This window comes from Ostrinia furnacalis, unplaced genomic scaffold (assembly GCF_004193835.3).
Source record: "Ostrinia furnacalis isolate ACB-3 unplaced genomic scaffold, ASM419383v2 OfSCF7604, whole genome shotgun sequence".
Classification (NCBI taxonomy): domain Eukaryota; kingdom Metazoa; phylum Arthropoda; class Insecta; order Lepidoptera; family Crambidae; genus Ostrinia; species Ostrinia furnacalis.
Window position 1 is genome coordinate 605,778 of NW_021137843.1, and position 27,089 is coordinate 632,866.

At 36.8% G+C, this 27,089-nt stretch overlaps 1 protein-coding gene across 1 annotated transcript; it reads right to left on the reverse strand.

The window, feature by feature from the left end:
* Positions 1-1,629: 1,629 nt before the first annotated feature.
* On the reverse strand, positions 1,630-27,089 carry Nos (Nitric oxide synthase). Its single transcript, XM_028322207.1, has 22 exons — positions 26,679-27,089; positions 21,353-21,489; positions 19,880-20,042; positions 14,767-14,858; positions 14,203-14,344; positions 12,453-12,592; positions 10,657-10,831; positions 10,113-10,294; positions 8,189-8,303; positions 7,486-7,725; positions 6,951-7,055; positions 6,809-6,870; positions 6,619-6,728; positions 6,051-6,280; positions 5,433-5,681; positions 5,145-5,298; positions 4,648-4,817; positions 4,224-4,434; positions 3,814-3,901; positions 3,283-3,553; positions 2,988-3,179; positions 1,630-2,807 (listed from the first exon to the last, which is right to left on the reverse strand). The coding sequence occupies exons 1-22, from the start codon at positions 26,967-26,969 to the stop codon at positions 2,697-2,699; spliced, it is 3,630 nt and encodes a 1,209-aa protein (XP_028178008.1). The 5' UTR covers positions 26,970-27,089; the 3' UTR covers positions 1,630-2,696.

A 27,089-nucleotide genomic window follows, 5' to 3' on the forward strand; every position in this document is an offset into this window, starting at 1 on the left:
TCTTTCACAATTTTTCATAATGATAATTAATTTTAATAAGCTTTTATTAGAAAGAATAACGCATTTTATTGCTAAACTCAAAAACGGACCATAAGGCCCAGTTTTCACCAAAGGGGACAGGAGAGTAATCTGACTTAGGTAGTTAGGATATATTATAAGTAAAATACTTTTAGTTCATTTTCGAATATGAAGGAACTTTATTTGATCATTAACCGACAAATGTTAATCCAATTTTATATGCTTTTCCATAAACATTTCAAACAGTTTTCGTTAAGATGAAATGGTGCGTAGTTACTTAATTATATTTTGCGTGATATGAATTCCATAATAAGTTATATTATTTTTAAATCACAAAGTGTGCATTCGATTAAATTTAGAAGATATGAAAGACCATAATTTTAAGTTTGTAAATATTCGGTAAAGACAGTTATTAAATGTATGATATAATATTAATATTATATAAATATTATGTATCAGAAAAGACTCTTGTATAGTAAATTCTTGTAACATGAATAATAGAAAATATGGATACATTTCTTATAGCTATTAAATACAATCACAAATTCACACTCACGCTACTAAAAATTTGCTTTAGTAAAAGTCACAAAAATAAAATAGTTTATATTGTGGAATATAAATTATTTTTAAGGAATTTTATACATTTTAATGATAAATATGTCAATGAACATGAATAACAACTAATAATAAATAACAAGATCAATAATTTGAGGAATATACAACACGTAATGATAAAATGTTAGCATATAACAGAAAATACTTAATTCATAGATTATGCAATAAAGTAGGTAACTTAGAATTAAATTTTATTTACAATAGCACAAAATAACCTAACTATACCGCATTCTGTACAAGATTTGGCAATGATAAATATTTTCACACAAAACTTCGTCGTTGTATTTACCAATATAATAAAAGAATAAAATGCTTCATACTAAAATTATCCTGCTTTCGCCTCCGANAAATAAAGTACCTAAGTCTCTCCAATGTCTGGTAGGGACTCAAACTGGTTTTGAAAATTTTATACAATTTGAAAAGTATTCAAGTTACATGCATTTGAAAAGAACTTATGCCTATTTGTTGCGTTTTGTGAACAATTGTAATAAAAGTAACCCTAAATTGACTGGCCCATTAGAGGTAGAAATGAGACCGCTCGGACACCGAGCCCACAGCGTGGTAGGGATGGGGTTGCCCGCTCTTTTGTTTTTTAATACTACTACGCTGAATATTGTGTGCGGATTGGGTTGTCGTACAGGGGTACTACATGGTAAAATAAATCTCTTCGGCGAAAACAGGATAATTTAGATCGAACTTCACTTGGTAAGTTCGTTTGATCATTCAATTATAAATAGCAATTCTGTTACAATCCATAAAGCCTAACAAAATTATAATTATTCTAATATATTTATATATATTAAAGTGGACAATATTCAATTTCATAGAATGACATCGATGATTTTTTCATATTCATTTTGTAATAGTAAATAGTAAGTAATTTAAATGGAATAAAATTACACCTAATTCAATTCTATCAAATATTATGTAAGCGGTAAATTCTTATATTTTCTTTTTTCGTTTATTTATGCATAATATTTAAGAAGCTGTTGGAGAAAAATTTACCAATACGCTGAAATGCATTTGTGCGTTATCAATATAAATTCACCCTGCTTCAAATCCTTTTAAAATAAATCTCTAAATAGTTTAAATAGCTGCTCTTGAAGACTTTATTAAAAAAATAAAAATACTCTAAAGGAATGTTTATAGTAACTGTAGTGAGGTTGTCAGAGTTCAGTACTATGTACAATATCAGGACCCACATTACGCACAACCTCTGTATCATTCATTTGGCCCGTGAAGCTTAAACAAATTAGATAATTGACTTATCTAAAGAACGACCCGCCAAATTAAAAATTTAAAGCCAAAAATTATGAGATCCGTGGAAAAATTCTCGTGAACTTTGAATTCCAAATCGTAGGAGATTCTAGGCCAAACCGCCAAATTTCCAATACCAAATCCTAATGATTCGGGGCCGAAATTTTCGGCAGTTATGAAGCAATGTAGTAAATGATGCAGACATTATTAGCTCTAAAACATTTAATGTACCAACTGACCAACGGTATTCAGCAAGGATGCTTCCAGTACATTAATTAGCATCATCTGCATTCTGTTTAATAGCATTCTTGGCTGAACGATAACTTTGAATATCTGTTGCTATTACATTGCAGAATTTGTTCTATTACTTTTAAAACAGTTTTCATAGACCATTAATACATCAATTACTAATCAGATAAAGGACTTGTGGTTAGAAATGTATTTTAGTTAGGTAGTTAGCAGTAACATTACCATCAGTGTGATAGTATTTTGGTTAATTACTTCAGATAACATCTTGGTCAAATGGTTTGTTAATTGAACAGTCAGCTTCTTTCTTATGGACATTATCATTGTCAGCAATGATTTCGTTTTGTAAATCATTGGTTTCCTCTTGTAATTTGTCGTTAGTATCTAGCCTGTTTCAATCATCATCAAATTTTAATCATTGTCAGTTATCCGTTGATCTGTTGGGGTTGAATCATCGTTATTATCAGTGGTGGTTTCTGTTTGCAAATTGTCGTCATCAGCTGATCTGTGGGTGCACTTACTGGCTACATAAGCGCGAGGGGGACCCTGGAGGACCGGCGTCAGGGCTGCGCCGCCACGCGGTTGCGGCGCGCCGACTCGCGGGACGCGTTGTGAACTTCGGCGGTACGGAGGGTTATGCCAAAGATATCTTCGTGGTAGCGGTTCTCTTCCTATGTTGGAAAGTGGAAGTGTATTAGTCAAACGAGAATTTAAATAGACATAGACACCAAAAAGTGTTTAAAAACCATATTCAGCAGTATGAAATTATTAGTTGTAAAGAAATCTGAAATAGCAACCAATCAATTTAAGTCAACATCCATATTTTGAAAAAACACCGATCACAAACTCACCTTTAGCATAAACATAAAGTTCTGCACTTGATCATCAGTCATATTTCCGTGCTTCTTGATGATGCCTTTCAACTTCTGGTGGACATCCTCAGCCATTTTGCAGTCGCCGCACACGTAAAAGTGGGCTCCACGGTTTATCAACAAGTCGTGGATTTCTTGGCCCTCCTTCTCAGCAACTTCTTGCACATACATCTGAAAAATTTTCAGTTAAAGTTCTGTCCAAGTTTTGAAAAAGCCTAGAATTATTTTAGAAAGGACATTTAGAGAACCAAAAACTCCTGAAATAGAATCTCACCTTTGGAACGCACTTCTCCCTGGACAAAGCAAGGAACACTTTCGACAGTACACCTTCTTTGAGGGCCTGTTCCTTTTCTTCCCTGTACAAGTCCATGGTCTTAGTCCTGCATCCAAAAAATAACCAAACTGGTCCAGCGTTCTGTCGAGAACGTGAGTTCAGCATGGCTCTGCGGTGATGCCAAAAACCTCTGAAGGGTGCAATGCCTGTTCCCGGGCCTATCAGTATCAGGGGAACTGATAGGTCTTGAGGCAAATGGAAGTTTGGAGCACTAAAAAAGATTAGAGCATCAGAACAATTTCAATTTTAACTGGTCTCCGTAACTGCTTGATCGATTTCTTACTGTTCAAAAAAGATAAGCTTGAAATTATCGTACTTAGTAGGCAGTCAATTAATAAACAAAACAATTTTGTATATGATAGTAAGCAATCATGTTTTGAGACTCTTCTCAAGAGTGAAGCGACCACAATTATTCCACTAAAAGCCGAAGTGTTTAACGCATACACAGCTATTGATGTTAACGTTGTGTACCTTCTAATAAACAAGTAAACCTCATCTCCCGGTTTACGATCCATGAGATAATTTGAGCAAACGCCGTAGTGGACAGGACCTTCGCCATCTGTTTGGACATGACATCATTTAATCGTGTAACCCAGATATAAAAGTGATCTATTGTTCGTTTACGTTATTAATAGTCGTCAAATTTCAGATTGTGTACAATAACCGTCGATGGAATCAGAAATAGATTCTCGTAATTTTCTTCGGAATTCATGATATCAACAAAGCGTACGTGGGACTTTACGATAATAAACTGTGATACATTAGCGTAATTTCGGGTGAACTGTAATTTTGCTTGGAAAGTCAACAATAGATTATGCATGATTGATGAGTGGAGTATAAAAATAGAAAATAATGGCACTAAAGTTGTTTTGTTTTCTTACCTTGAGTTCTGTATGTGACAACCGCAACCGTCAAATGCAGTCTCTTAGGATGAGCAATTGGTGATGAGGAGATGGAATAAAATCTTGGCTGGAGTGGCGATAGTAGAGCGGCAATCAGAGAAGCGCTTGGCCTAGCTGATTGGAACTGATCTAGAACTTCTGGTAACGTTGGGAAGTGGAAGTGACGCCAGTCTTCATATGCACCGGGATCCTAAAATACAAGTCCGTAATAATATAATCAATCGTTGAATTGTGAGTATGCTTTAGTTGATTAGATCATAAATTATATCTATCGTTGTAACTTTATAATGTATTTGAAGTGTTTGCCAAGCTACTGTCCTGAGTGTTCTTAATTGCAACAAGTTTGTACTACCTTATTAACTGATATGAATACATAAGTCTAGTTTTTTTGAATGGAACATACCGTAGCCAAAATGCTCAACTGCTTTCTTTCTTCTTCGTCTTCACAGGTCTTGGCCAGATATTGCAGCAGTATAGTCGTTGGTGGAGTAGTGATGTCCAAGAATCGCGTGAAGAGATCACGGACACTTAGCACGGGAAGTCTTTCATGAGGCTCCCAGGATTTCACCGGACCTTTTAATAGATAATATACGTGAAAAGGAAGCAGTTAAGTATGTATTTGTTTAATATCTGTCTACAACCTTCAATGGGATATTTATCGGCTATACACGTAAGTTCATAAAAGAAGTTACGGACAGAAATATAAACATGAAGGGAATGAATATTACCGACTCATCGATTTATGATGAGTATGATAAAGGTGGGTGTAAAAATAACATTTGTGACACGTTGTGAAAAATAAGCCTCACTTTTACAACGTCAACATCCATAATGCCGGTTGTAAATTCTTTACGAGTGTAGATCTAGACGAAACTCTCGCGTGTAAAAGAGACAACTTACCGCTGGATGTGTGCGTTTCTTTCATCAGCTGTAATTGTAACGGCTCGTCAAAGTCCTCAACGTCTTGTAGACGAGCGAGCAAACCGTCCACTAGTTCCTTGCGGTTGCAAGCTATAATTCCTACGTGATCACCGGGGTCGTATTTTATTTCATCCTACAAATTTTACAAATAGATTTTAATTATCTCTGAGTTGCTAATAACTATTTTTAAATACATTCTATGAAAAGAACCAGGAAAAACTCTCTTAAAAATACCTAAGTTCATTACTACATTCACATTTTCATTACCTTGGGCTCCATGTCGATAAAAATCGTGGACCTTTCTGCGGAAGCGTCGCCTAAGTCCTTGTTGGCTCTCACTATGCAAGTCACGAACTGTTTATTCAGAGCGGATTGCAAGGCCGCGGGGAGGGTCGGCGGTCGCCCGACCGCGTGAGCAAACCTCACTGTCTCCTCACTAAGAGCAACTGTCCCCAAAGCCCTCTTCGCCTCTTGCAACGTCTCATCATCGTCCAAGCAAAACGTCTCACACGCCACCTAAAAGAAAACCTTTTCAAAAACCAAACCTAATTTCCCCAAGAATAATCAAATAAAACCTGCTTCAATTAAGCACAATAAACTTTGTACAATCGAGTTCCATTTCGGGCTTGGGATTCTGATTGATTAGCGTGAACAGTACCTACTAAAATGTAATAAAGCGCGTTTCTCCGTGATACAATTTGGGTAAAAGTTTTTGGATAAAATACGATTATGGGCTTTACAGCTTGCTTTATACTCATAGTTCGTCTAAATTGATTGCTTAAGCCTGTGTTCGTCTACTCTTTCTTTTAAATAAATATCAAAATTTTACTTTAGTAAATTGTATTAGCTAGCAATAGCAGAACTGAAAATTAATCTACAACTCACATTGAAGACACTCGAAGCCCACTTCCTAAAGGCTTGATCCTGCCCACACATCTCATCTCCAGTGGCGATATCGTGGATTCTCTCGCCTCCCAAGTCTCCCAGCAGTTTGTCCACGTATTTCCCAAAGTTGCAGAAGTTGGGATACGCACTGGACCCAAGAGCGAACACCGCGAAGCGAACGTTGCTGAGGGGTCCAAAACTGTCTATGGAGGTCGCGTCTGTAGCACTGCCTACAAAAATAAAAATAAACTGTTTTATATAGTGAATTGTATAACAGCTATTATTTGAAATAGTCATTAGTGATAACTTAAATCAAGTTGAAACTTTTCTTTCAGCGATATTAATATAAAAATCCAAAACTAGTTACTTTACTCCGTTTAATAAACTATAGAAAGAAGATGAAAAAGCTTGGCCAATTGCTTATTTCTTTTGTAACCTAATTGGCTGAGTAACTTTACTTTGACTTTCTTCAATTACTATAAAAGATTATTATGTAAAACTTTCAGCAATGAATCAACATGCAAATAATTTATTGTAAGTAAGAAGTTTCATAATGTCCGAACTTTACCTTTAAGTGACTCTAACCGACTCAACTTTTTCGGATTGCCAGCGGCATATCTTTGTAGTTCCATCTGACTGTTCGCTTTTATGAAGGATTTTGGTGTCAGCATTTGATTCCTAAAAAGATTTACAATTTTCAATGGTCCTTAGAAACAATGTATTACGTAACATAAATTAAATTCAAGTTTCAATCTTACCCAGTCATTTCTTCTCCAACTTGATCGGTATACAGAATCTCGCATAAGTGTTCGCCGAATGCCTTAAAAGTGAAATGAAAATGTGGCATAATTTTCTATTATAGGTACTAACTCCAATATAAAGTATTGAAGTTATACTTACAACGCCATTTTCTGGAGGGTCTCCATTACCAAAGGTTGAGGTAACCACAAGCAATAGAGCCTCGTGTTCTATTGAAGTGATATCATAATCTGCCATACAGTGAACCTATAAAAAATCATTACCATCTAGTAGTTTTCTTATACCTTCAGGTAACGTTAACATCATTAATACACATACACAAATACAAGGCAGGTTCCTTTTCGGGTTCCTGTAAATATAATATAAAAAGATATAAATAAGATTGTTACTAATAATAATAAAGGAAATGGTGAAAAGAAAAATAAGTGACAAAATAAAAAGATTCAAATAAAGGGAATGGAGAGAAAGAAGACAAATTAAACTTGATAAGATAAGAAATACGCAAATAAAAAGAAATGTTCTACGTTGGTAAAAATAAACATTATAGCCTAACATATTTTTGTTGAATAAAGATTTCATAGATTCTTTAATATTCCTTCAATCATCACTCTTTCCTATCAACTATGTATTTATATCCCTAACATCATACATCATCTCTGCATCCCTTTTGACTTACCTGAGCATTGAAGGCGTGTCCGAATATCACTCCCAGCTCTTTGGCGTATTGCTCCGACTTGCCAGTCTCAGTAGCATATAGGACGGTGGCCTTGATCCTCTTGGAGAGGGCTCGGCCGAAGAGTTTGGAGGTGAACTTGACGGCGCGAGCGATTTGCTTGAAGTGGAACTTTCTATTGATAGGCCTCTTCCCAGTGATGGGCTTCGACTTCTGCCACTGGTGAGTCTTCCAGGCTGGTTCCTAGATTTTGGATAAAAAGTTACTTTCCCGAATTTAAAGAATGTGTTATATCACTATCTGCCTATTACTATGTCTCCACTTTGTGTCATTTAGTCTCCACTGCAGAAGAACAACCCTCTTTAATTACTAGAGGCAAATGAAGGACTGCCTACCCTGGCCAGACGGGTTGGGAAAACCTGGTTTTCGCATATTTCTTTTTAGTCACCTCTTATAACATCCACGGTAATGGTGGGAGAAATAATGTGCTACATCTTATGTCAAAGTAAAAACAGTAAAGAAAAGCCACGTGTAAAGTTAGTTTATCTTACTTATGCTAAAAAATAAAAGTTATAATTACAAATGGACTTGGGCTTTCTTTAAAAGAAAAGCACCTTTAATTAAGAATTGTCAAATGTCAGAGGCTCATTAAAATGTATTAGGTCTTAATTAAATTAAAAGTCGGCGACAATGTAACGATTCTGACCTGATATTCGTAGGACGGCCTTAAGTAGTACAGCGCCATCTCTTGGTGGAAGACTGGAGTTATGGACGAAGACATTGGAGGCACAATCCAAATCCAGTCAGCTGGGCAACCAGACCTAAGATACAACCATTAAAATTTCAATAATTTACACATTTTGATCATAACACAAATGTCTTGATAAAGATTCGGATCGGACGTAGTGCAAAGCGGGCTCTAGGAAGCGTTCTGTACGCGCGTATTTTTGGAAGCTCATGTAGGCGCATATAGGACCTTTTGGCACATTCAAGACCTATGAAACCAAAAATAGAAGAAAACTTTGACAGTGGAACTACATTTATAAGCAACCGGTAAAAATGGAATTTTCGATTTTGTGTAGAGTCATGTTTATCAGCATCTCATCATCGAAATTTAATCTTATCATGATTCCGATTCTTTGATCTATAAATTTAAACATCATGATAAAATATACAGCCACTTGTAAAACATAAATAAATCTCAAAGATAGTTGGAGTGCTTTAAGATAAGCTCTCAAGCAGTATTTATGATGATATCAAAGAGCTCACAGTACCAATACTTCCTTGCACAAAATGAAGGATATTTTACAAGCCACGTGATGGTTTAGTGCTACAAATTGACAAAGTATCAAGTGAAGCGTCAGACCAAAACAATCACACGGCCGTGTTTGCGTATCCTTCACAGCATGTGTGTAATATGTTCCGACTTGTGAAAACAAATCGCAAGGATCCGACGACGGTTTAATGGCCCGACGTGGAGTCTGCGTGCAATTATCTGCGGTTCTCATCTGTGTTTACTATTTTGACGGAATTGCGTCTTTGTCTAGGTGCAGACCACCGATTTTTAGTTGGCCGATACTTGAGTCGGGCGGTTGATCAGTATGAATATGTATGGAAGTGCGCACACTACACCGATTTGGTATCGGCCGATTCTTCATACAAATTGGAAATAGATCCAACTTTTGGCCAACCAAAAATGGCTGGTCTGTGCTTTGGGTGAACTAGTCAGATTGTATGTTTGGCAAATTTTGGGCTATTGCCGAATTTAGTAGCCAAACTCATTGCGACTATAATAATATTTTGTGCGGGTTAGTTAGTAGGTAGGTAGGTAAACAGTGACTTAATCATAACTTTGACCGAAGGTATGACGAAATCACTAATACCTATTTAGAACAGTGACGAACTTATTACCTGGTAAAATACGTAACAAGTACTAAGATTCAGACAGAGAACGTAAAAATAACTCAGATCAAGACAATGATGTATTATAGATACGAAATCATAAGTGGCATTATTTTATCATAATTAGCTCATAACATAAACACTGACGAACTTTACAGCCATTTGCGGGCAGTCCGGCAGTTGAAACTGCAAATAATTACGCCATCAGCCATTCGTATCGCAAATAATGCTTAAGGAGATTGTTATCCGTGACTGGCATGCTAGTTTATACGCCTTTATTTACAACTTAGGCACGCCTAAAATATTTAAAAGTTAACTGAAGAACTATCTCAAGTTTCATTATTGGAAAATAAGAAAGTTAGCCGTCATTTTAATTTTAATTAGGAACTTTTCCAAAGCAATAGATTAGGCCAATAATTACATTCAAAATAATTCAATGAAATAAAATCAGCTAAAAAAGTTATTGTGACTATACAAGAACTAATAAGAAAACCTTTGATAACTTTTACAAACATTCTTCTTTTTTAATGGCATAGATTTTTTATTTTTTCTTAAAAAGATAACGATACCTACGTGATTTAACTTATTGGTGGTGTAAACTACCCAGTTCTGCTGTCCAAAATCTCTAAGATAGAGTTGAGTAGTCTTCTATGACTATAGATAGAGTCATAGAAAAAATATTATGAAACTTCACATAATACCAGTAGGTACACTTAAGACGTGCTTACCTAAGCCTGTTCTCATTGTCCAGATGCTTGATGAAGCTCTCGGAGGCAGTGTGGTGGTCGACGATAGTAGCGTTCTGCTGCTGGAAGCTGTGTAAGACGGCCACGTTGACCTCGACTAATGCTTTGTCCCTCCACAGGTTCACTGGCGTTCTTGTGTCCAGTCCCATCTTCTGGGCCACTTTCTATTGGAAGAAGTTTACAAAGTTCAGATGCTAACGTTTCTTTATGTAGCAAGATGTACGTAAGTCATTCGTATTCAATTTATTTACACCATTCAGCTAAATGTTTCAGTGCTCAAGATATTGCTGCCGTATTTTTTTATGCGTGCGCTGGCACATACTTAATCATAAAAAAAAATTGGACGTGAATATGAAAGAGAGGATCATCTTTGCGCAATCGTACTTCCAAAAAGTTTGAGCTGTTGGGTTGGTGTCTTAAAATATCGCCTTCGTTTAGTAATTTTATCGGGAGATGGAGTATGGAGATGTCAGGAAACGCGTATCAGCGGAGATTCAACCTAAAGCGTTCTAGTTCTTATTCGTACCTCTAAAACGTTCAATCTGTTGGTGTCGCAGAAGTTTCTGCACCCGATCTCGGTGCTCATGTACCAGCCGTTGAAGGCGTTGGCCGTGAACTCGATGCCTCCGCAGTCGAAGCGCATGCTGGATACCGCTGGGAGCGCATACCAGCGGAGGTTGAGCTCTTCGAACCAATCGTATCTGTGAGAGTAATTATAATGTAGTAGTAAACGTAATACTAAGTATGCACATTGCACTATGTACAACTACTCAATTTGAGAAATATTTAACAGCAATTCCAATAAACGACGTCTTTGTTTATCAAACGTGATGTTCATAATAGTAAAACAAGTTTCATTTTTATATCGGTAGTAGAAATTACAATCCAGAGCTACATTATTCCGATTAATTGGGTTCATTAAAGAACCACAGACGTAGAGGGTAGGGAAAATAGAAACAGATGAATTGAGATTAATCCCGAAACACGCTTAAGGTCAGCTAATGAGGCCATAAGTTCGCGCAAACTACATAGTTTGTTACGCGATGTAACAAACTTTTGTAACGTACTGTCGGATATATCCGACCATCTTAAAACTTGACCCTAAGTCGACACTTTACTTTTACAACTTAGCCGAAACGGGTAGAGCTATTGTGCTCAATCGCCTTGGGCGCGAACACTCAATTACAACTTATCACGGCATTTTATATCGCATTACAGCCTTTTAACATTATCAATAGCGATACATTATTGAATGGCCGTAGACTTATGGGCAGTAAACGCAGATTGGAGATCACTGGACCACGGTTTTACGATAAGCAATTTAGTCGGCATGTGTGGGCACTCGCCTATTTGCGCGCGTTTACCTCAGCTCACAATATGCATTCCCGTCTTTTTATGTCGCATAAATCCGTGATGGAAGGGTGCTGGTATGTCGACACAAGTATAGCAGTGTAAGGGTGTGTCCACATCGGAATACTTTGCTTGGAAATCGCATTGGCGTAGAGAGTATCCATGCATTATTTGTATTTTTACATGGCTACGAGTACGAAAATATTCTTAGACGCGTATATATTCAGGCAGTGAATTTAGATTAACTAGGTTAGATTGAAGGCTCTTTTGCTGATAAAAACATATTAAAGGTCTGGAAAGTCTGTGTGTACGTACAAGTACCTAGATAAACATTGTAGCAAATAATTCTGTATATGGACGCACCCTAAAGGTCTCCAACACACCCTTTTGGAGAGTCAAAGTTTTGGAACGCGATTGTTGCGATTCTATTCTACGGTTTATGTGTTGCGAGAGATTTTTTGAGTTACCTTTTTATGTTAGGTTGACCGTAACTTTTGTACAGAGAAACTTCTTTATACGCTAGGTTAGGCGGACAGTATTGTAATACAAAACGCTATTGAAAACGATTCATCCATCCGTATTTTTTAAGCAAAATTTTGTTTGAATGAAAAGGTTTTTGGTGTAGTTTAGGAAACTCCGTGATAAAATAAACGTCTTTTGCCTTCCCGTTGGCAGACAGCACTTGTGGTAGGTTATCCCAGACTTCCAGATGTATTGCATTGCAATTTTCACTACCAGTGAAACAGCAGCTAGTCTACCACATCCCATATTCACATTAAATTAATCAATCACTCACCCAGGATAGGTCATGTGTATATCCATGACGCTCCCTGTGAGTCTTTAAATAGTCCAGGTCCTTCTCATAAGCAGATAGCTCTAGTGGCAGGATGTTCCAGGTGAATTGATATTATATTGCATTTTCTTACTACAATAGCTAGTCTACGACATCCCATAAGTTAACAGGTCACTCACCCAGGATGCGTCATGTGTATCTCCATGACCAGCTCCCTCGGGATCTCGAAGTAGTCCGGGTCTTTGCCGTTGGCGGACAGCACTAGCGGTAGGATGTCCCAGGCGGTGCGTGGCGGCTTCCAGCCCAGCTTTATGCAGAGCTGTAAGAAACATCTTGGGTAGAGTAATTGCGAAATGAACCTTAGTAACTTGTATCATGGTCGAGAAACATTTTTTTCAAATAGTCATGAATGGTAAAATGTTTATGTCGGGAACTCGTAACAGTACCTGTCTCGCTAAGAAAAAGTATGTAGATAGCATATTGGTTTTTCTGTGTGCCTTCTTTTATTTTGATCTAGTTAAGCTTTAGCCAAACCGACGCGTGCAGATCGCGTCGGCGATGGCGATCACTGCGCTGAAGCTTGTCTGTCAGGTTGCGTTCTGCAGACTCTACTAACTTCAGTCTAACACGTGTGATAAAGGTTTTTCTTTTTATGATAATAACATTGATTATGTAATTATTAACTGTTGAATAAATAACATTTCTTTTGTGTTATCACAAACCACAGTCAACGAGACCCAGCTGCGTTACTTTATTCATAATAAAATGCAGTAGCTGGAGAACATAATAGTAGCGAGTGGAGTCGGGCAACGTCACGTGGAGTGATTTATCCACAAAATCCGCTATAAATCCGCTATAGTATATTTTTGAGCCATTTATTACGGATTGTGTCAAAAATAATAAAACTGAATCCAGTTTGAATGGCTTTATAGTTTTCAAAGGTTTACATTCGAAATAGGGATGGCACAGATTTGCATCGTGAAATAGGTACACATGAAACATGAAATGATTATACAGTTACTAGCGGCCGCCCGCGACTCTTCGTACGCGTGGATCCCGTTTTATCCCCTTTAAATTTTTCCTGAATTTTCTTTACTATAAACCTCACGGAGCCCGAGACCTTTCCAACGAATGCAAAACCGTGGAAATCGGTTCGTGCGTTCTGGAGTTATAGCGTCAGGGATGAAAACCCGACTTATTTTTATATAGTAGATTTAAACGTATCTAAAACCTTCGTGGTACCTTCGAGTTGACATTAATTAGGTATATCAGCTGGCGGTTCCATACTCCGTACTTCCGTAGTCATGAGCACCGTCTGTATGCTGGGAGATTTACTTTTACCTGTGATAACTGTCGTGTCGTGCCGTCGGGCTGCATGTACCTTGAGTAGTTAGTTTTGATGAACTGGCCGTGTCGAACTCTGTTATCTTGCATTACCGTCTGTAAACGAGTACTAGGAGATATGTATTAAGGTTGACCTACCTCTGTGAACTCGCATTGCATCGGATCCCCTAGCACGGTGCCAGCGGGCTGCCTGTACCCTGCATAGCTGATGAGCTGGCTGTTCCATATCCTGTAGTCATGCTTGCCGTCTGTTTTCTGGGTACATACTGTTATCAAGGTTGACCTACCTCTGTGAACTCGCAGTGCATCGGGTCCCCTAGCATGGTGCCGTCAGGCTGCCTGTACCTTGCGTAGCTGATGAGCTGGCTGTTCCATATCCTATAGTCATGCTTGCCGTCTGTGCGTTGGGGGAACACTGTTATCAAGGTTGACCTACCTCTGTGAACTCGCAGTGCATCGGGTCCCCTAGCACGGTGCCAGCGGGCTGCCTGTACCTTGCGTAGCTGATGAGCTGGCTGTTCCATATCCTGTAGTCATGCTCGCCGAATGTTTGCTGGGTACCTACTGTTATTAAGTTTCACCTACCTCTGTGAACTCGCAGTGCATCGGGTCCCCTAGCACGGTGCCATCAGGCTGCCTGTACCCTGCGTAGCTGATGAGCTGGCTGTTCCATATCCTGTAGTCATGCTTGCCGTCTGTGCGTTGGGGGAACACTGTTATCGCCGACCTGTGGGCAAAGAAAAAGTATATACTCTGCTCTCTTAGGCCAAATAGGGTGACTCCAAACAGAACCTATATCGAGTAAGCCCTTTAAAAGAAAAAAAAACTAAAAGAGATTATAGCTTTTAGAGAGTCATTCCGAGGGTCGATTTAGAATTGCATCAAATCACTCTGTGATTAAAACCATTTCCTATTTTGATAAAGTTGGACATTAAACAAATAATAATATTTTCAAAAGAGTTAAATTTCAGTAGAACAAAATTTGACTGAAACTCTTTATAAACGAAACGCATTTCAGCTTTATGAACTCATGCTCGAAAAGATTTTTTCTAGTCAAAATATTTCAATTTAAGCTTCAACATAATATAAAAGGCTTTAAAGTTAGACTTTAAACAGCATGCATATTAAAGTTCAGTTTGTATGTCGGACCTGATGTTTCCTTTATTTGTGCTGTATTTGATGTGGTTGCAGAGAGCTTCGAACATCCCGCTGGTCGTAGTCACTTGTCTGCAGTCGAATACCTGAAAAGGAAGGAGTCATTTTGAGTATTTTCGCTCTTGAAAATAGGCTTTTTAACATATAATGATATGTGACTTAAAAGATAAACTAGCGTTGAAGGGCCATTCCGCGGACGAAAACATTTTTATCTGCGACGGAAGGTTTGAATTTGCACGAAATGACGGGATGAACCTCAACCTGGTATATTATGTGTATAACATGCCTTTTCCTACTCTTTATAGCCATGAATTTAGACAGCATTATCAAGACTATAATAGGTAGTTATAAATTCTCGGTTACTGAACCAATAAAAATTAACGACTTGGCACATCATTTTGAGCGGCAATGATACGGTTGATATCCAATCAATCTCAGTAATTAACGGTGTTATAACAAGCCGTTAATTTCTGTCGTCGACGTCTGAAACCCGACAAATAATACGCAAAAAATCAAAAACATTGGGAAATCTTTTTATGATAATGATTCCATCATAAATTGAAAAAGATTTCATTTTGTGAGTCAAATTCTTTTTTACTTTTTACCCAGTCAGAGCTCAAATTATTTGTTAAATGAATATGTACCGCGTCCATATTGATTTATGCTAACAAAAATACAGAGCCCAATCTAGCGCTCCGTTTTGGCATTGCGGTTAATTTCACGGTTAATTCCGGGTAGGTGGACTTGAAATTAGCCGTGATTTCAACTTAACTACTAATTCTTACAAAACTTCCTTCGGGCACCCTACCTAACAGACCAAAATACAGAAAGGTATTCCTAAACGTCATGTACAAATGCAAAGATCGCGTAAATACATCTCTACCTTGCCGTAATCGTTTTAATAAAACCCCTTTTTCACCGCTTCGTAATATTATTAGGGAAAATTGGGTGAACTCTTCGTCCGTCAGGATTTCCATAACATAGATTTGGGGCCAGAAGTGTGCCCTTATAGCTTCTCGGGGTCGCTTGACCTTTGCTTGAAAGTCTGCGGTAGGTAACTCAAGTAGGGTTAGTACCGCAATCATCTTTATGATTTCGTCAATGACAAATAAAATTGAGAATATGAGAATATTTTTATGCAAAGGAAAAACTCGTGCGCTATCTTTAATAGTTTGGTAATTCAATGGTAGTTGGTAGTTGAAGTGCAATAAAAGCCAAGCCTTTTATTGCGCTTCAACTCACAAAACGGAAATTATTTTTGTATGAATTTAATAATACATAAATTACCCTGCCCATTCAAATTGTCCCATCTACTTTTGAGGGTGAGCAATTGAAAACATCAGATGTTTTATCATCAGAACAATGCTATTGACCTAAAAACCCAAAATTCTATAAAATCATCCAATAAATTAGTACAACCACGCTAAATGAAGTTCCACAAAATAACGCCTGATGTAATTAACTCCACCATGCCGCACTGAGGCGAAGTAGCACCTATTTTATCACTGATTCAACGTGCGATGTAGGCCAGTGACTAAATAGGATGGAATCGCTCTCAATTAGTGTATGTGCAGGTAAGTGATTGGTAGCATTTGTAAAGGCGTGAAGATGTAACTCGGTGACAAAGTGTTACGTGCGTATTGTGCGGTTTGCGTAACGTTAAGTAAAATTAAATCGAGAATTTTCTATACTAAGGTTGAAAACTCCGTATCGCAGCATTTTGGTAATGAAATAAACATGAAAAAACACTCCTTCTGGCGCAGTCGGGTAAAAAAAGATGGAAGACTAAGCTACCAAATGAATTGCTTGTGTGAATAACATCGGAAATATACAGAATAACAGAATTTAACAATAGCTTTTATTACCCTGAAATCGGCTGAATCGGCTCGTAAATCAACTCTATTGAAATGTCTCAAGGTTCAGAAACGATAGTATGTTTTATAAAGATCTTTCAAAGTTACCGAACCCCAATAATTCGTATCACCTTATCACTTTATCAGTAAACAGGTTCGCTCTACAACTGAAGAGGTGATCGTCTCCGAGTGACGTCATCGCTCACTGTCGAAACGAGCCACTACTTAACGAAACGCACCGTTCACTTAACCCCTATCAGGGAGGGTTTATTTGGGACAGGGCATTTACACAGAATAAACAAATTGAACAAGTTTTAGTTTTTCTAGCCATTACATTGATTTTGTAATGGCTAGAATGGAAATGGAAAACAATTAAATACGTGTGATTTTTTTTTACTTATTAAATTGATTACCTTTTATAATAGTTTTCCTATTTAATTTAAGTTATTGTAACCTACTGTCAAGTAAAATCGTAAAAATAATGTTCACCAAGTCCATTCACATTGTATAGGAAATGTCAAAAAGACTAGAACCGGCTTTTAAACACTGCAATAAATCGGTTTTTAAACCTCCAAATAGTTGATCCAATTTCGTTTAACTGAAGCAATCTGGAAAAGCCGCGTAATTACTAAGTTTATTCGCGAACATCCCCGACCATCAACCGTAAAGACTGGCTCCTATTTCGGAAAGCGATCGCTTTTGGCCGTGTGACAGTTTTCATAGGACTGATATTATTTTTATTATTTTTTATGCTACATTACAGGCAATACCAATAACCTCAGTCTCAAACTCCACATTTTAGTTTACGACTGTGATTTGATGCATCTGTATTACAAAGTCAAATCTGCAATTATTGAATACTTTTAATAGCTCTTCTAACTCTGTCCTTTCCTTTTTATTTCAAACAACTGTCCCACCCAGGGGGAGATTTGCCTGGAACAGGCTAAGAGCTTCTTAGCTTTTTTTAAGCTTAAAATAAATATTAGTAGTTTTTCTGTCAGTTTTGTGCGATAGGTATGCGCAATGAAAAATTAAGTCTCTATCAGTCGTCTTTGCGACACGTAATACAGAACTGGTAATGTGCCTTAAGTCGGTCTGCCTCGCGACGCAGGAAACTGAATGGAAACGAGCGGATAAATGAATCAGTGACGTCAGTCTGCCAAAGCTCCATCATTCGATTCGGCGGCGTAATTAGTAAAATATCTAATCCCATTGATGGATTGATGGTTTTGTATTTAGTTGATGAAACAGTGAGTACCAATACATTATTTTATTCACATTATACTGAAATTGTACTTTGTAAACAAACACATCATCATATCATCATTTCAGCCACAGGACGTCCACTGCTGAACATAGGCCTCCCCCAAACCCAAACAAACACAAATCGTTTAAAATAAGTCCATATCAACAAACATCCAAAGCATGACCTCAAGCCGCTTATGACGAAATTAAAAAGTAAACTTTTGGTACAGATGTCACGTGAAAAACATAAAATTAGACGTACTGGGTAAGTTGCTGCGGTACATACCCCTTTTGGTAAACACATTTTTATGACTTGTAAATAAACTTCAAAGGCGTTTACTTCTATGACTAATTGCATGAACTGTGTAAATGTAAAAATATGATAAATACTGAGTCTTGTTTAAAACTTTGCTTTTTTTCTATTAGAGCTAAAAAAGCCTTCTGAACACTTTTGTTTATGTTATGGAAGTATTTAAATCACTGTTAATAACAAAGTTTATAATAATTCGTGTATAATCAGTATACAATTAATATTTAGCGGTTCAAAGATACATTTCCCGGTACATGTTACAGTAGTACCTAGTAAATAAAAATAAATATTTAGGAAATTCCTTCTCGCGGGCAAATTTGATTCACGCGATACAAAAGCGCTTTGACTACAAAGAAATTGGAAAGAATAGCGCTCTATATTATTCAGTAGCTACGTTAGTAATAGGCACCCAATAGGCCCATTGACTGTGTGAAAATATTACCTACTCACATGTTATTTCATGGATCTTTGACATGAATCATGTATCAAATCTGTGTTTGAATAAAAATTACATATTAGGCAATAATTATATTTTTAAAAATGGCTAATTATAAGAATATTACGCACATAAGCCTAATCCCTAAACTTATCTCTTGGTATTGTCGCATCCAACAAAACGTTATTTGCGCAGTTTCTAAGCATCAGCAATCTTGTTTTGTCAGCCCTTTTGACAAACTCATTGCATAGTACGTCATCAGCCTAACAAATCTATACGAAGCCATTCAACCTAATTATGTTTTAATTGAAATTGCATTATTACTATTATTTACCTACTATCGAGAAAAACATTGATTTGCTGATCGATACTTCTGTACAATTATTGTAATTTAAGTATGTAGCATGTAACATAGTATGTAACAATTTGTGCCTAATCGAATTTGCGTACCTAGAGTCCTAGAGTCGTCTTCTGTACTTAAATTATTATTTTTGTATCAAAAAACCAGTTACTTCATTGTGTTCTATTACTGTATTTTATGTTCTCGCGAAAAAAGTAACAAAATTAGTAAACTCCATTGAAAGGTCGAGAATTTACTCAATTGTAAAACAAAACGAGGCTTTTCTCATCAGTGCCGGCAAATTTATTTAGTTCGTTTTCATCTCCGCCAACCACTTAACTAGTAGCAAAACGAGTTAATTGATTTCAGTCGGCGATTTCCTTTTATCAATGGACCGCAGTTTCATTTTTACAGCTTGTTTACTCTTTCATCGTCACGTCTTGTGCAGGCTCCTTTGAATGTTCATTCAGAGGTAAAACTTTAAGTATGACCGTGGAAAATGTATTGGAACGATAACATACTGGAATGTTCTGATTGGACCGTCAGACTGTTGAATAAATGAATGAAAAAAGTCCAATGATGAAATTACACTTGTCGACTATTCCTTAGAACTTGAAATAAATCAATAAATTAATAAAAGTGCTGGTTTTTAATACGAGTGTATTAAAATCTGCGTAGTCCCTTGTTCATGTTTGCAACTTCTTTTTGTATTTTCTTCTATGACATAAATAGAGGTGTTTTGTCCACTGCTGGGAAAAGTCTCTCGTAGATTATTTCAGCGATCTGTGCCAAGTACCAATACTGGTACAGTATACCTAGGAACATAGGTACACTTTTATTCCACAATCACACCTATAAAACCATCACATGGCGCCACAGCATTGAACTAGATATGATAGATGACCTACAAAATCCCAACATACCTGAAGCTTGGACCATTGTATCCTTCCTATACAGCGGCTGGCGTTCCTCCATGCCAGCTTGGCTCCGAAGACCAGCTCGGTGGTAGTGAGCTGGTACGTGCCAGTCCGAGCCACTTCATCTTGGACTAACTTCCAGCGAGCTTCGTGCGCGGGCGTGTTGGCTCTGTATTTAAACACAACTTTTTGTATTCATTTGTTCTTAACATTATGGGCTAAACTTAGACCTTAACATAAAAAAAATAGCAAAATATAACTTCAAAGAAAATAGCGCCTTACCGAACCGTAACCATGAAAATTAATTAAGGATAAGTAAAGATACAAATTACCCGTTATATTCCCGTTAAGTCCTAAACCTAAGCCAACATTATTCTAGTGTTAGAGAATTATTGTTCACCACAATAGGTGACAATTTAATAGTCCCACGAACCGAACTACCAAATCGAATGACCGTTACACCGTTGTGCTATGGTTGTGCTATTGTCGCTTCAAATTTTTCTTCTTTAAGTTCAAGTTCAAACGTTTATTTGCCAAAAACACAGTAATACAGGGTGACAATATTATAGTAGGATCATGTGTTTAGTCTGCTCGCAGGACGTGTAAAAATTTCGAACAAAAATACTTGGATTCGGATCAAAAGATGTAAGGATTTTCTAACGATGTTAGTACATCGTACATATTATGTAGTATAATATGAATAGCTAATATGATTTATATTAATGCAGTTTCCATTAGAATTAAAATTAACTATTCAAATAATTAATTCATTATCCATGCAAAGCCAGATCGGGTTGATATATTAATCAAATATATTATTTCGGCATTGATACCAACTGCACGAATTCAAATTAAGTATGCAGAACGCTGATAAGTAATTGGATCATTATGAAAATATCGATTATGTAATCATAATTAGGTATAACAATACAAACTCTAAAAGAATATAAATATACGCTATTTAAAGTCAATCAATAAATTGTATCCAAAACTTCAAAATTTAAAAATAATTCACTGATTTTAGCGTGAATATGATAATTTAATCTCAAGTAACTCATTATTCTGGTTTCGAAAATCCTTGAATCTCGCATTTTAAGCATGTTCGGTGTTATACTTCTAATTTTAATTAATTCGTAACCAATGACTATTTTCGTACAATGTTAAAGCAGATGGGTCCATTGTTTGTATTGTTTTGTGTTTGTTTTATGCAAATAATCCATACCTATCTTCTGATGGAAGGAAAGTATTGCCTAAAGAAGTCTATGGCGTCACATTCAAAAATTTTTCAGGGCATAGAATAGAAAGCTTTTTTTTTTCTTTTTACCTACATCGTGCAAAGGAATATAACCATACAACCTCTTCTCAGAAGTATGTATTGCTCGAAGAAATACTTCTGTCGGAACACTCCCTCAGGATTACGAACCTAGTGTTTTTTTCTTCATTTTATTACATGGAAAGGAATAAAACTAATCAGCCTACCTTCTGATCGAAGCGAAGTATTGCCCAAAGAAGTCCTTGGCGTCGTTCAGCACTTCTTCGGGGTCTCGCGGCTCCTCGCCCCGCCCGGGAATAGCCATGAGGCTGCCGAGGCAGGCCCGCTCGTTGCATAGCGTTGGCTGAGGACAAAATGTTATTATTAGTAAAAATATGTTTATGACTGAACTAATTAACATCATTAACCAATTAACTTAACATCATTCCATGGTAAAAAATCTTTAAAACACTTGGGTACTATTTAATGAATGCCACATAAGCCACAGATCTATAGTTACTTTAACATATTTATTTAAATTGAGTGACATGAAATAATGACTTTATGAGTATCTGTATTTTAATTACTAACTGAAAGGGCATAAAAAATAGCAGCTTTCATAAATCACAGAAAACATATAATACCAAAACAATCTCAAGAATATTTTACTTTCGAATGTAGATTAATGCTATTTGCATGCGACACAGTGTTCGTGCGAACTCAATAAAACAATCGTAAACAGCTGCTACCTGAGCCCAATGTGTTTATTATGGATTGCAATGCGTAAAATGTAAATTTGATTCAGTATAAGCCTACAATGAACCAGCTGCCAAATCTGTAACAAATCTAAAACTTATATTTCTCCATGTTTATAATACTAGCTGTACGCGTGAAAGTATTCAAACTATTTTCACACGCACACGTCCGCTTTTCGTAACATTTTTCATTGATGCACTGGTTCTATTGGTCGTTGCGTTATGGTAGTATAACCTTCCTAAATAAATGACTATCCAACACATTTCTTTTTCAAATCGTACCAGTAGTTCCTGAAATTAGCGCATTCAACCAAACAAACTATTCAGCTTTTAAGAGTACCTATAGATTCACATCTCGTCTAAGTAAATAAGTTTGTTAAAAATACCTAGTATACCTAACATGATTGTAATATTTTTCATAGAGGACAATGTCTCTTGTCTATTTTCAGTAAATCGACAATCGCCGGACATCCAGACACAACTATCCATTAAACCCAAAACAAATAGTTACCGCAAAATATTTTATCGAAGGTAAAAGAAAACATTGTCTCAGCACTCACATTGTTCCACAAATTGTTAACAAACGAACTGGCGCCAAAATGGAACAAAAATAGACACGTTGTTTTTCTTTTTTTTCGCGTCGCCCGTAAGCTCTGTTACAACCAGCCAGTGTTCCATGTTTCGGAATAAAAACTTTTGCGTAGTGTTAATGCGTTAATTTGTTTTTATATTAATGAGGTTGGTTACGTTTATATTTTATTTTTTAAATGTAGTGTAGTTTATTAATCGGATAAAATAAAGATTGGGCTGACAAAAAAAAACTTTGAACCTATCAAAGTTGAAAGATAATAACATGGCATGAGGTAATATTTTGTAAATAATTGACTAATTTGGTAGGTAAAAAATATCGTCTTAAGAATAAACGCCAAGATCGCAAAATGCCTTCTGCGACAGAGACTGCGTATCACTTCACGCCCTGTTTTGTAAGTGGGTTGGACCTAATCTTCGTTTAACTCCTCAATTGAAGTACTACTTGCTGAAATGAGGTAGTTTGTGCATCTTTGTAAGATTATAATGGAAGCACAGTTTAATTATTGTTTCATATTAAGTATTTATTAAGTTTTGATATAAATAATGAATACGTGGGTAAAGTAAAGTCATATATTTTCATCATCTTCTTACAACGCCTTACAGCGAACTTCCGTTCTAAGGATTGTCGTGCAAGACGTTTCTACGTCAAGTTTTATGGTAGAGCACCATGTGAAATACAAATCAAAACGTTCGATTAAAAATATAAAGTAAGACCCAAAGCTTAAAAATAAAGCCATGGATTCGTTGGGACCGTTGGATCCTAAAAAACCCTACAATGCCACATGTAGCGAAGTTCCGCTAAGTTTGCGCGGCCCGGGGCGCTTTCACTGCGAGTTGCTGTAGACTAGTGTTTCTCAAAGTGGGCGACAATGCCCCCTTGTGGGCGCTAGAGCTCGATAAGGGGGCGGTAATAAAGCCCTGGAGAGGGGCCATTAAGAAGCCCAGCAAAATGTGTTGTAGTAGTTTAGGGAAAATTGTAATTTTATAAAATTCATTAATTCAACCCTAGCTAAATGTATTAAGCTAGTCGATTGTTTACTTCATGTCTAAGATCTGGTAAAATTGGGAGGCGCGGGCACTGAAAATATTGTTTTTCAAAGTGCGCTGTAAATGAAATAAGTTTAAGAACCTCTGTCGTAGAGAATAATGCGAAATAAATATTGGAGCGGGTTGTGAATGCGACGCCGTGGGCGGGGTGACGACGTCACGCGGACTTGGGCAGACAAAACGTACCTTAACTGGGACACGTACGAATTGGGGATACGTTTGTACGCTTTATGCGTTATAAATGAAATTGATTACGTTTTTTAACCGCCGGTTAACGGTTATATAATTATGGCAAAGAATATCAAATTTTCAGAGTAACATTACCAACTTGTGCCTGTCGTTACTTATTTTTCACATTAATTATGCGTATGACTGTAGCAAATCGGCCAATCCACATATTTTGGTTCAGGTGTAGAGTTTGTGAAGTAAGGGGTTGTAGAGTTAGGGACGTCCCTAACTCTACAAGCGTAATGAGATCTCATAACTTTTTACAGTGCGAACCATAATATGGTCTCGTTTTTAGAGGTCACATAACATCTAGTTGTTTTCACACTTGACCTTCACTGGTTGGGTTATTGGCAGTTAAGCTGTAGATCCTGGCTACACAGGAGTTGCAGCGGTGGAAATAGTCTCGTTACTTTTAATACGATTAGGTAGGTACTTTTTAACGCATACCTTTTCCTATAAAAAATCAAAATTTCGAGTCACCCCATTTGTCCAAACAATAACTACCGTGTGTTATGAAACAATCGCCCATCGCTTCGTGACAATAACCGACAGTGTTGCCACCTTAATGACTCGTGACAAAGCAAACGAATCTTTTGTTTTTCCTCGCTCCTCGGGACCTGTGTAAACACATAGACGTTCGGAACGCACCAAATCGCAAGCAATAAAATCAGAAACGCCGGAGTGATATCAGTGTTAAGTAAATACTACACGGATTCCGCGCGCTGGATGTGAAAGGGAGTATCTTTTGTTGTGACAACGGTGGAACGAAAATAATGGAGGACAGTACTGAATTAGTGAAGGAATTGATATACAATCTTTTGTACTGTACTCAAAACGATGAAGCAGCGAAGCGATCACGATCTCCGTAGCTTCATCATTTGTCTACAAGTATTTGCATTTCACAGATAATATCTTTTTAAGCAAACTATAGTATTATTTTCAGGATAGAGCTAGTCTATCAAAAATAATTAATAGTACCTCCACCTACTAAGAATATATCAACAAATCTTAGCTTAGCATCACAGTTTCAGTACTTCAGTTTATTACATTACCGTTTTAAAAATACAATAACTGCCTATTACAATATTGCCTGCCAAAGTTATTATAATAGTTAGGGAGGCGAGGTACCTAAATGGCGTATCTAATTCAACGGCGCCGTCGAGACCTATCAAAATCGAAAGATAAAATAATTTCGAAAAGAAAAGCTCGTATGGCAAAAACCATTTTAGCGGTGGGTTTGGCGTGTACGGTTTTTCAAAAATGTTTAAAAAAACAGTTACTTTGGGCATTCTCGAGCGCGTCAGATATTCATACTACGTATGCCCCGAGTGCCTCTGATAACAACGGTGTACTAATCTGCCGGTTTGCGTGGTGGGGGTAGGCATATAAAGTAGTCAAAAATGAAAAAAAAAAATTACTCGAGCGCGTCAGATTTTCGGAAGGGGTGTTAAGTAGGCCCCAAGGAAGCTCCCTTTAAAAAAACTGACAATTTCGGCGTGACGATAAGTTACGATGAATTTTTGAAAATGCAAAAAAAAAGTTTTTTTGAAATACTCGAGCGCGTCAGATTTTCATAGGGGAGGTTTATCTTGGTATCCTGAAAGCATATTTTTTTAATCTGACAAAAATGTTGGTGGGTTCTCTTAATCTGACCGAAAAAGGATTTTTGGTTTCTTTTTTTTCCTTTCTTTCTCCTTGATAAAATGGGGAATTTAAGAATGTCAATAAAGCGATAGATACAACCAACGAAAATGTTCATTTAAACTTTTTTTTGTAAAATGTATCGTTCGCGACTTATATGCCGTAACGCGTTCTTAGGAAGACGAAATAGCTTCTCCACACTTCCGGTCATGCGGAAACCGGCAGATTTTGTATTTTTAGTAAGTTTTAGATTATATTCTTCAAAATAAAAATAAAAAAGTCGCGCTCGAGAATGCGGGATTAACGTTTTTTTTTTTACAAGTTCGCGACCCTATAACTCGGCGGCGTCAAGGACTTATCGTCAGATTAGTTAAATTTAGTCTTTAAACACTAAAATCAACCCCCAATATGTTAATCTGACGCGCTCGAGTATTTCAGACTAGGTATCCATTTTTTTTTACTAATCTGATTGTCTATCCTAGGCGCGCGTCACTACATATAGAGCTAAATACTTTACAAGGTTGTTCTATTAGGTCTAAGGTATCTCTCCTAGCTTAAACTGCCACGCTCGAGTATTGCCGAAAATTCCCCTATTCGCCTCCCTAACTATTTAGTCATAGTCATAGTCATAAATGTTTATTAGAAAATCATATCAGAAAATTACACTCATGGACTCAAAAAAGAACCGTTATTTATCATGTTTCTTTATCACAACCAGGTAATTTATATCTACGTTCATTATTTACTTAGTGGGCGCGTGCTTACAAAGTTATATTGTGATCACAAAGTAAAACAAACACGAGATTATCTGTCTATTTACATGTATTGTGTCTCATTTATTTATTACTCATAATATACGCTAGTTAAGATTTTAAATTATGTATTGACACAAACATTTGAAACATAGTTCGAAGGATTTTTTAGTATGAGGTATCTTCAAAAAAATTAAGTGTCTTTAGTTTGTACAAAATATCAATAAATTATTTTTGACGATAACATCGTATTTTTATTTTTATTTTCATTTAATAATTAATGTAATTAAACTTAAGCACTTTTCTATTATACCTATGCTATGTAAAATACTTTGCCTGAATCAAAAGAGGATGATATTGGTATTCATTACACGTTTTAACTATTAATAATAATAGAGATTTGTTGTTTTTTGATATTTTGAATTTGGTTCAATTCCAAAAATTTTACGTTTGAGCACTCCCAAATCACTTCTCTTCAGATCAGACAGGGGACATCTGAATTTGTCACACTTTGTATTCCGTTAAAAAAAGGTACTCACAACTCTTGGGCAAGTGTCTTCGTAGAGACGATCGTACAGGTAATCGTGGGACTCGTGGTTCTTCAGCACCTTAGGTCTTACGACCCTACGGACCGGCTTCTTCACCTCTTTCACCTCCTCAATCTTCACCTGACCATCTCCTGTCCCGTTTTCGGGGAAATCAAAATGGTCGATGGGGCAAGTTTTGGGTTGCACCAACAATTGGTTCATAAAAGCCCCATTGTCAGCCGCGATGACTTCCAAAGAGTTGTTGATGATAGTTTCCGAGTTCTGGATGACTCCGGGAGCCATTTTTAATGTCAACTTGTGATGATTGTATGATTTTTGGATAACTTTAAAATGGAAAAGTTCTTTGTATGTACTCGTAAGTTGTATCGGTTAATATATTAATGAAGCGGGCGCGAATTTGCG

Excerpts from the sequence above, each read along its gene's own strand:
- Nos (XM_028322207.1), bottom strand. The coding sequence starts at position 26,969 with ATGGCTCCCGGAGTCATCCAGAACTCGGAAACTATCATCAACAACTCT. Across the intron at positions 5,299-5,432 it reads TTATCGACATGGAGCCCAAG|GATGAAATAAAATACGACCC; the intron begins GTAATGAAAATG and ends TAAAATTTGTAG. Across the intron at positions 2,808-2,987 it reads ACTTTATGTTTATGCTAAAG|GAAGAGAACCGCTACCACGA; the intron begins GTGAGTTTGTGA and ends TTTCCAACATAG.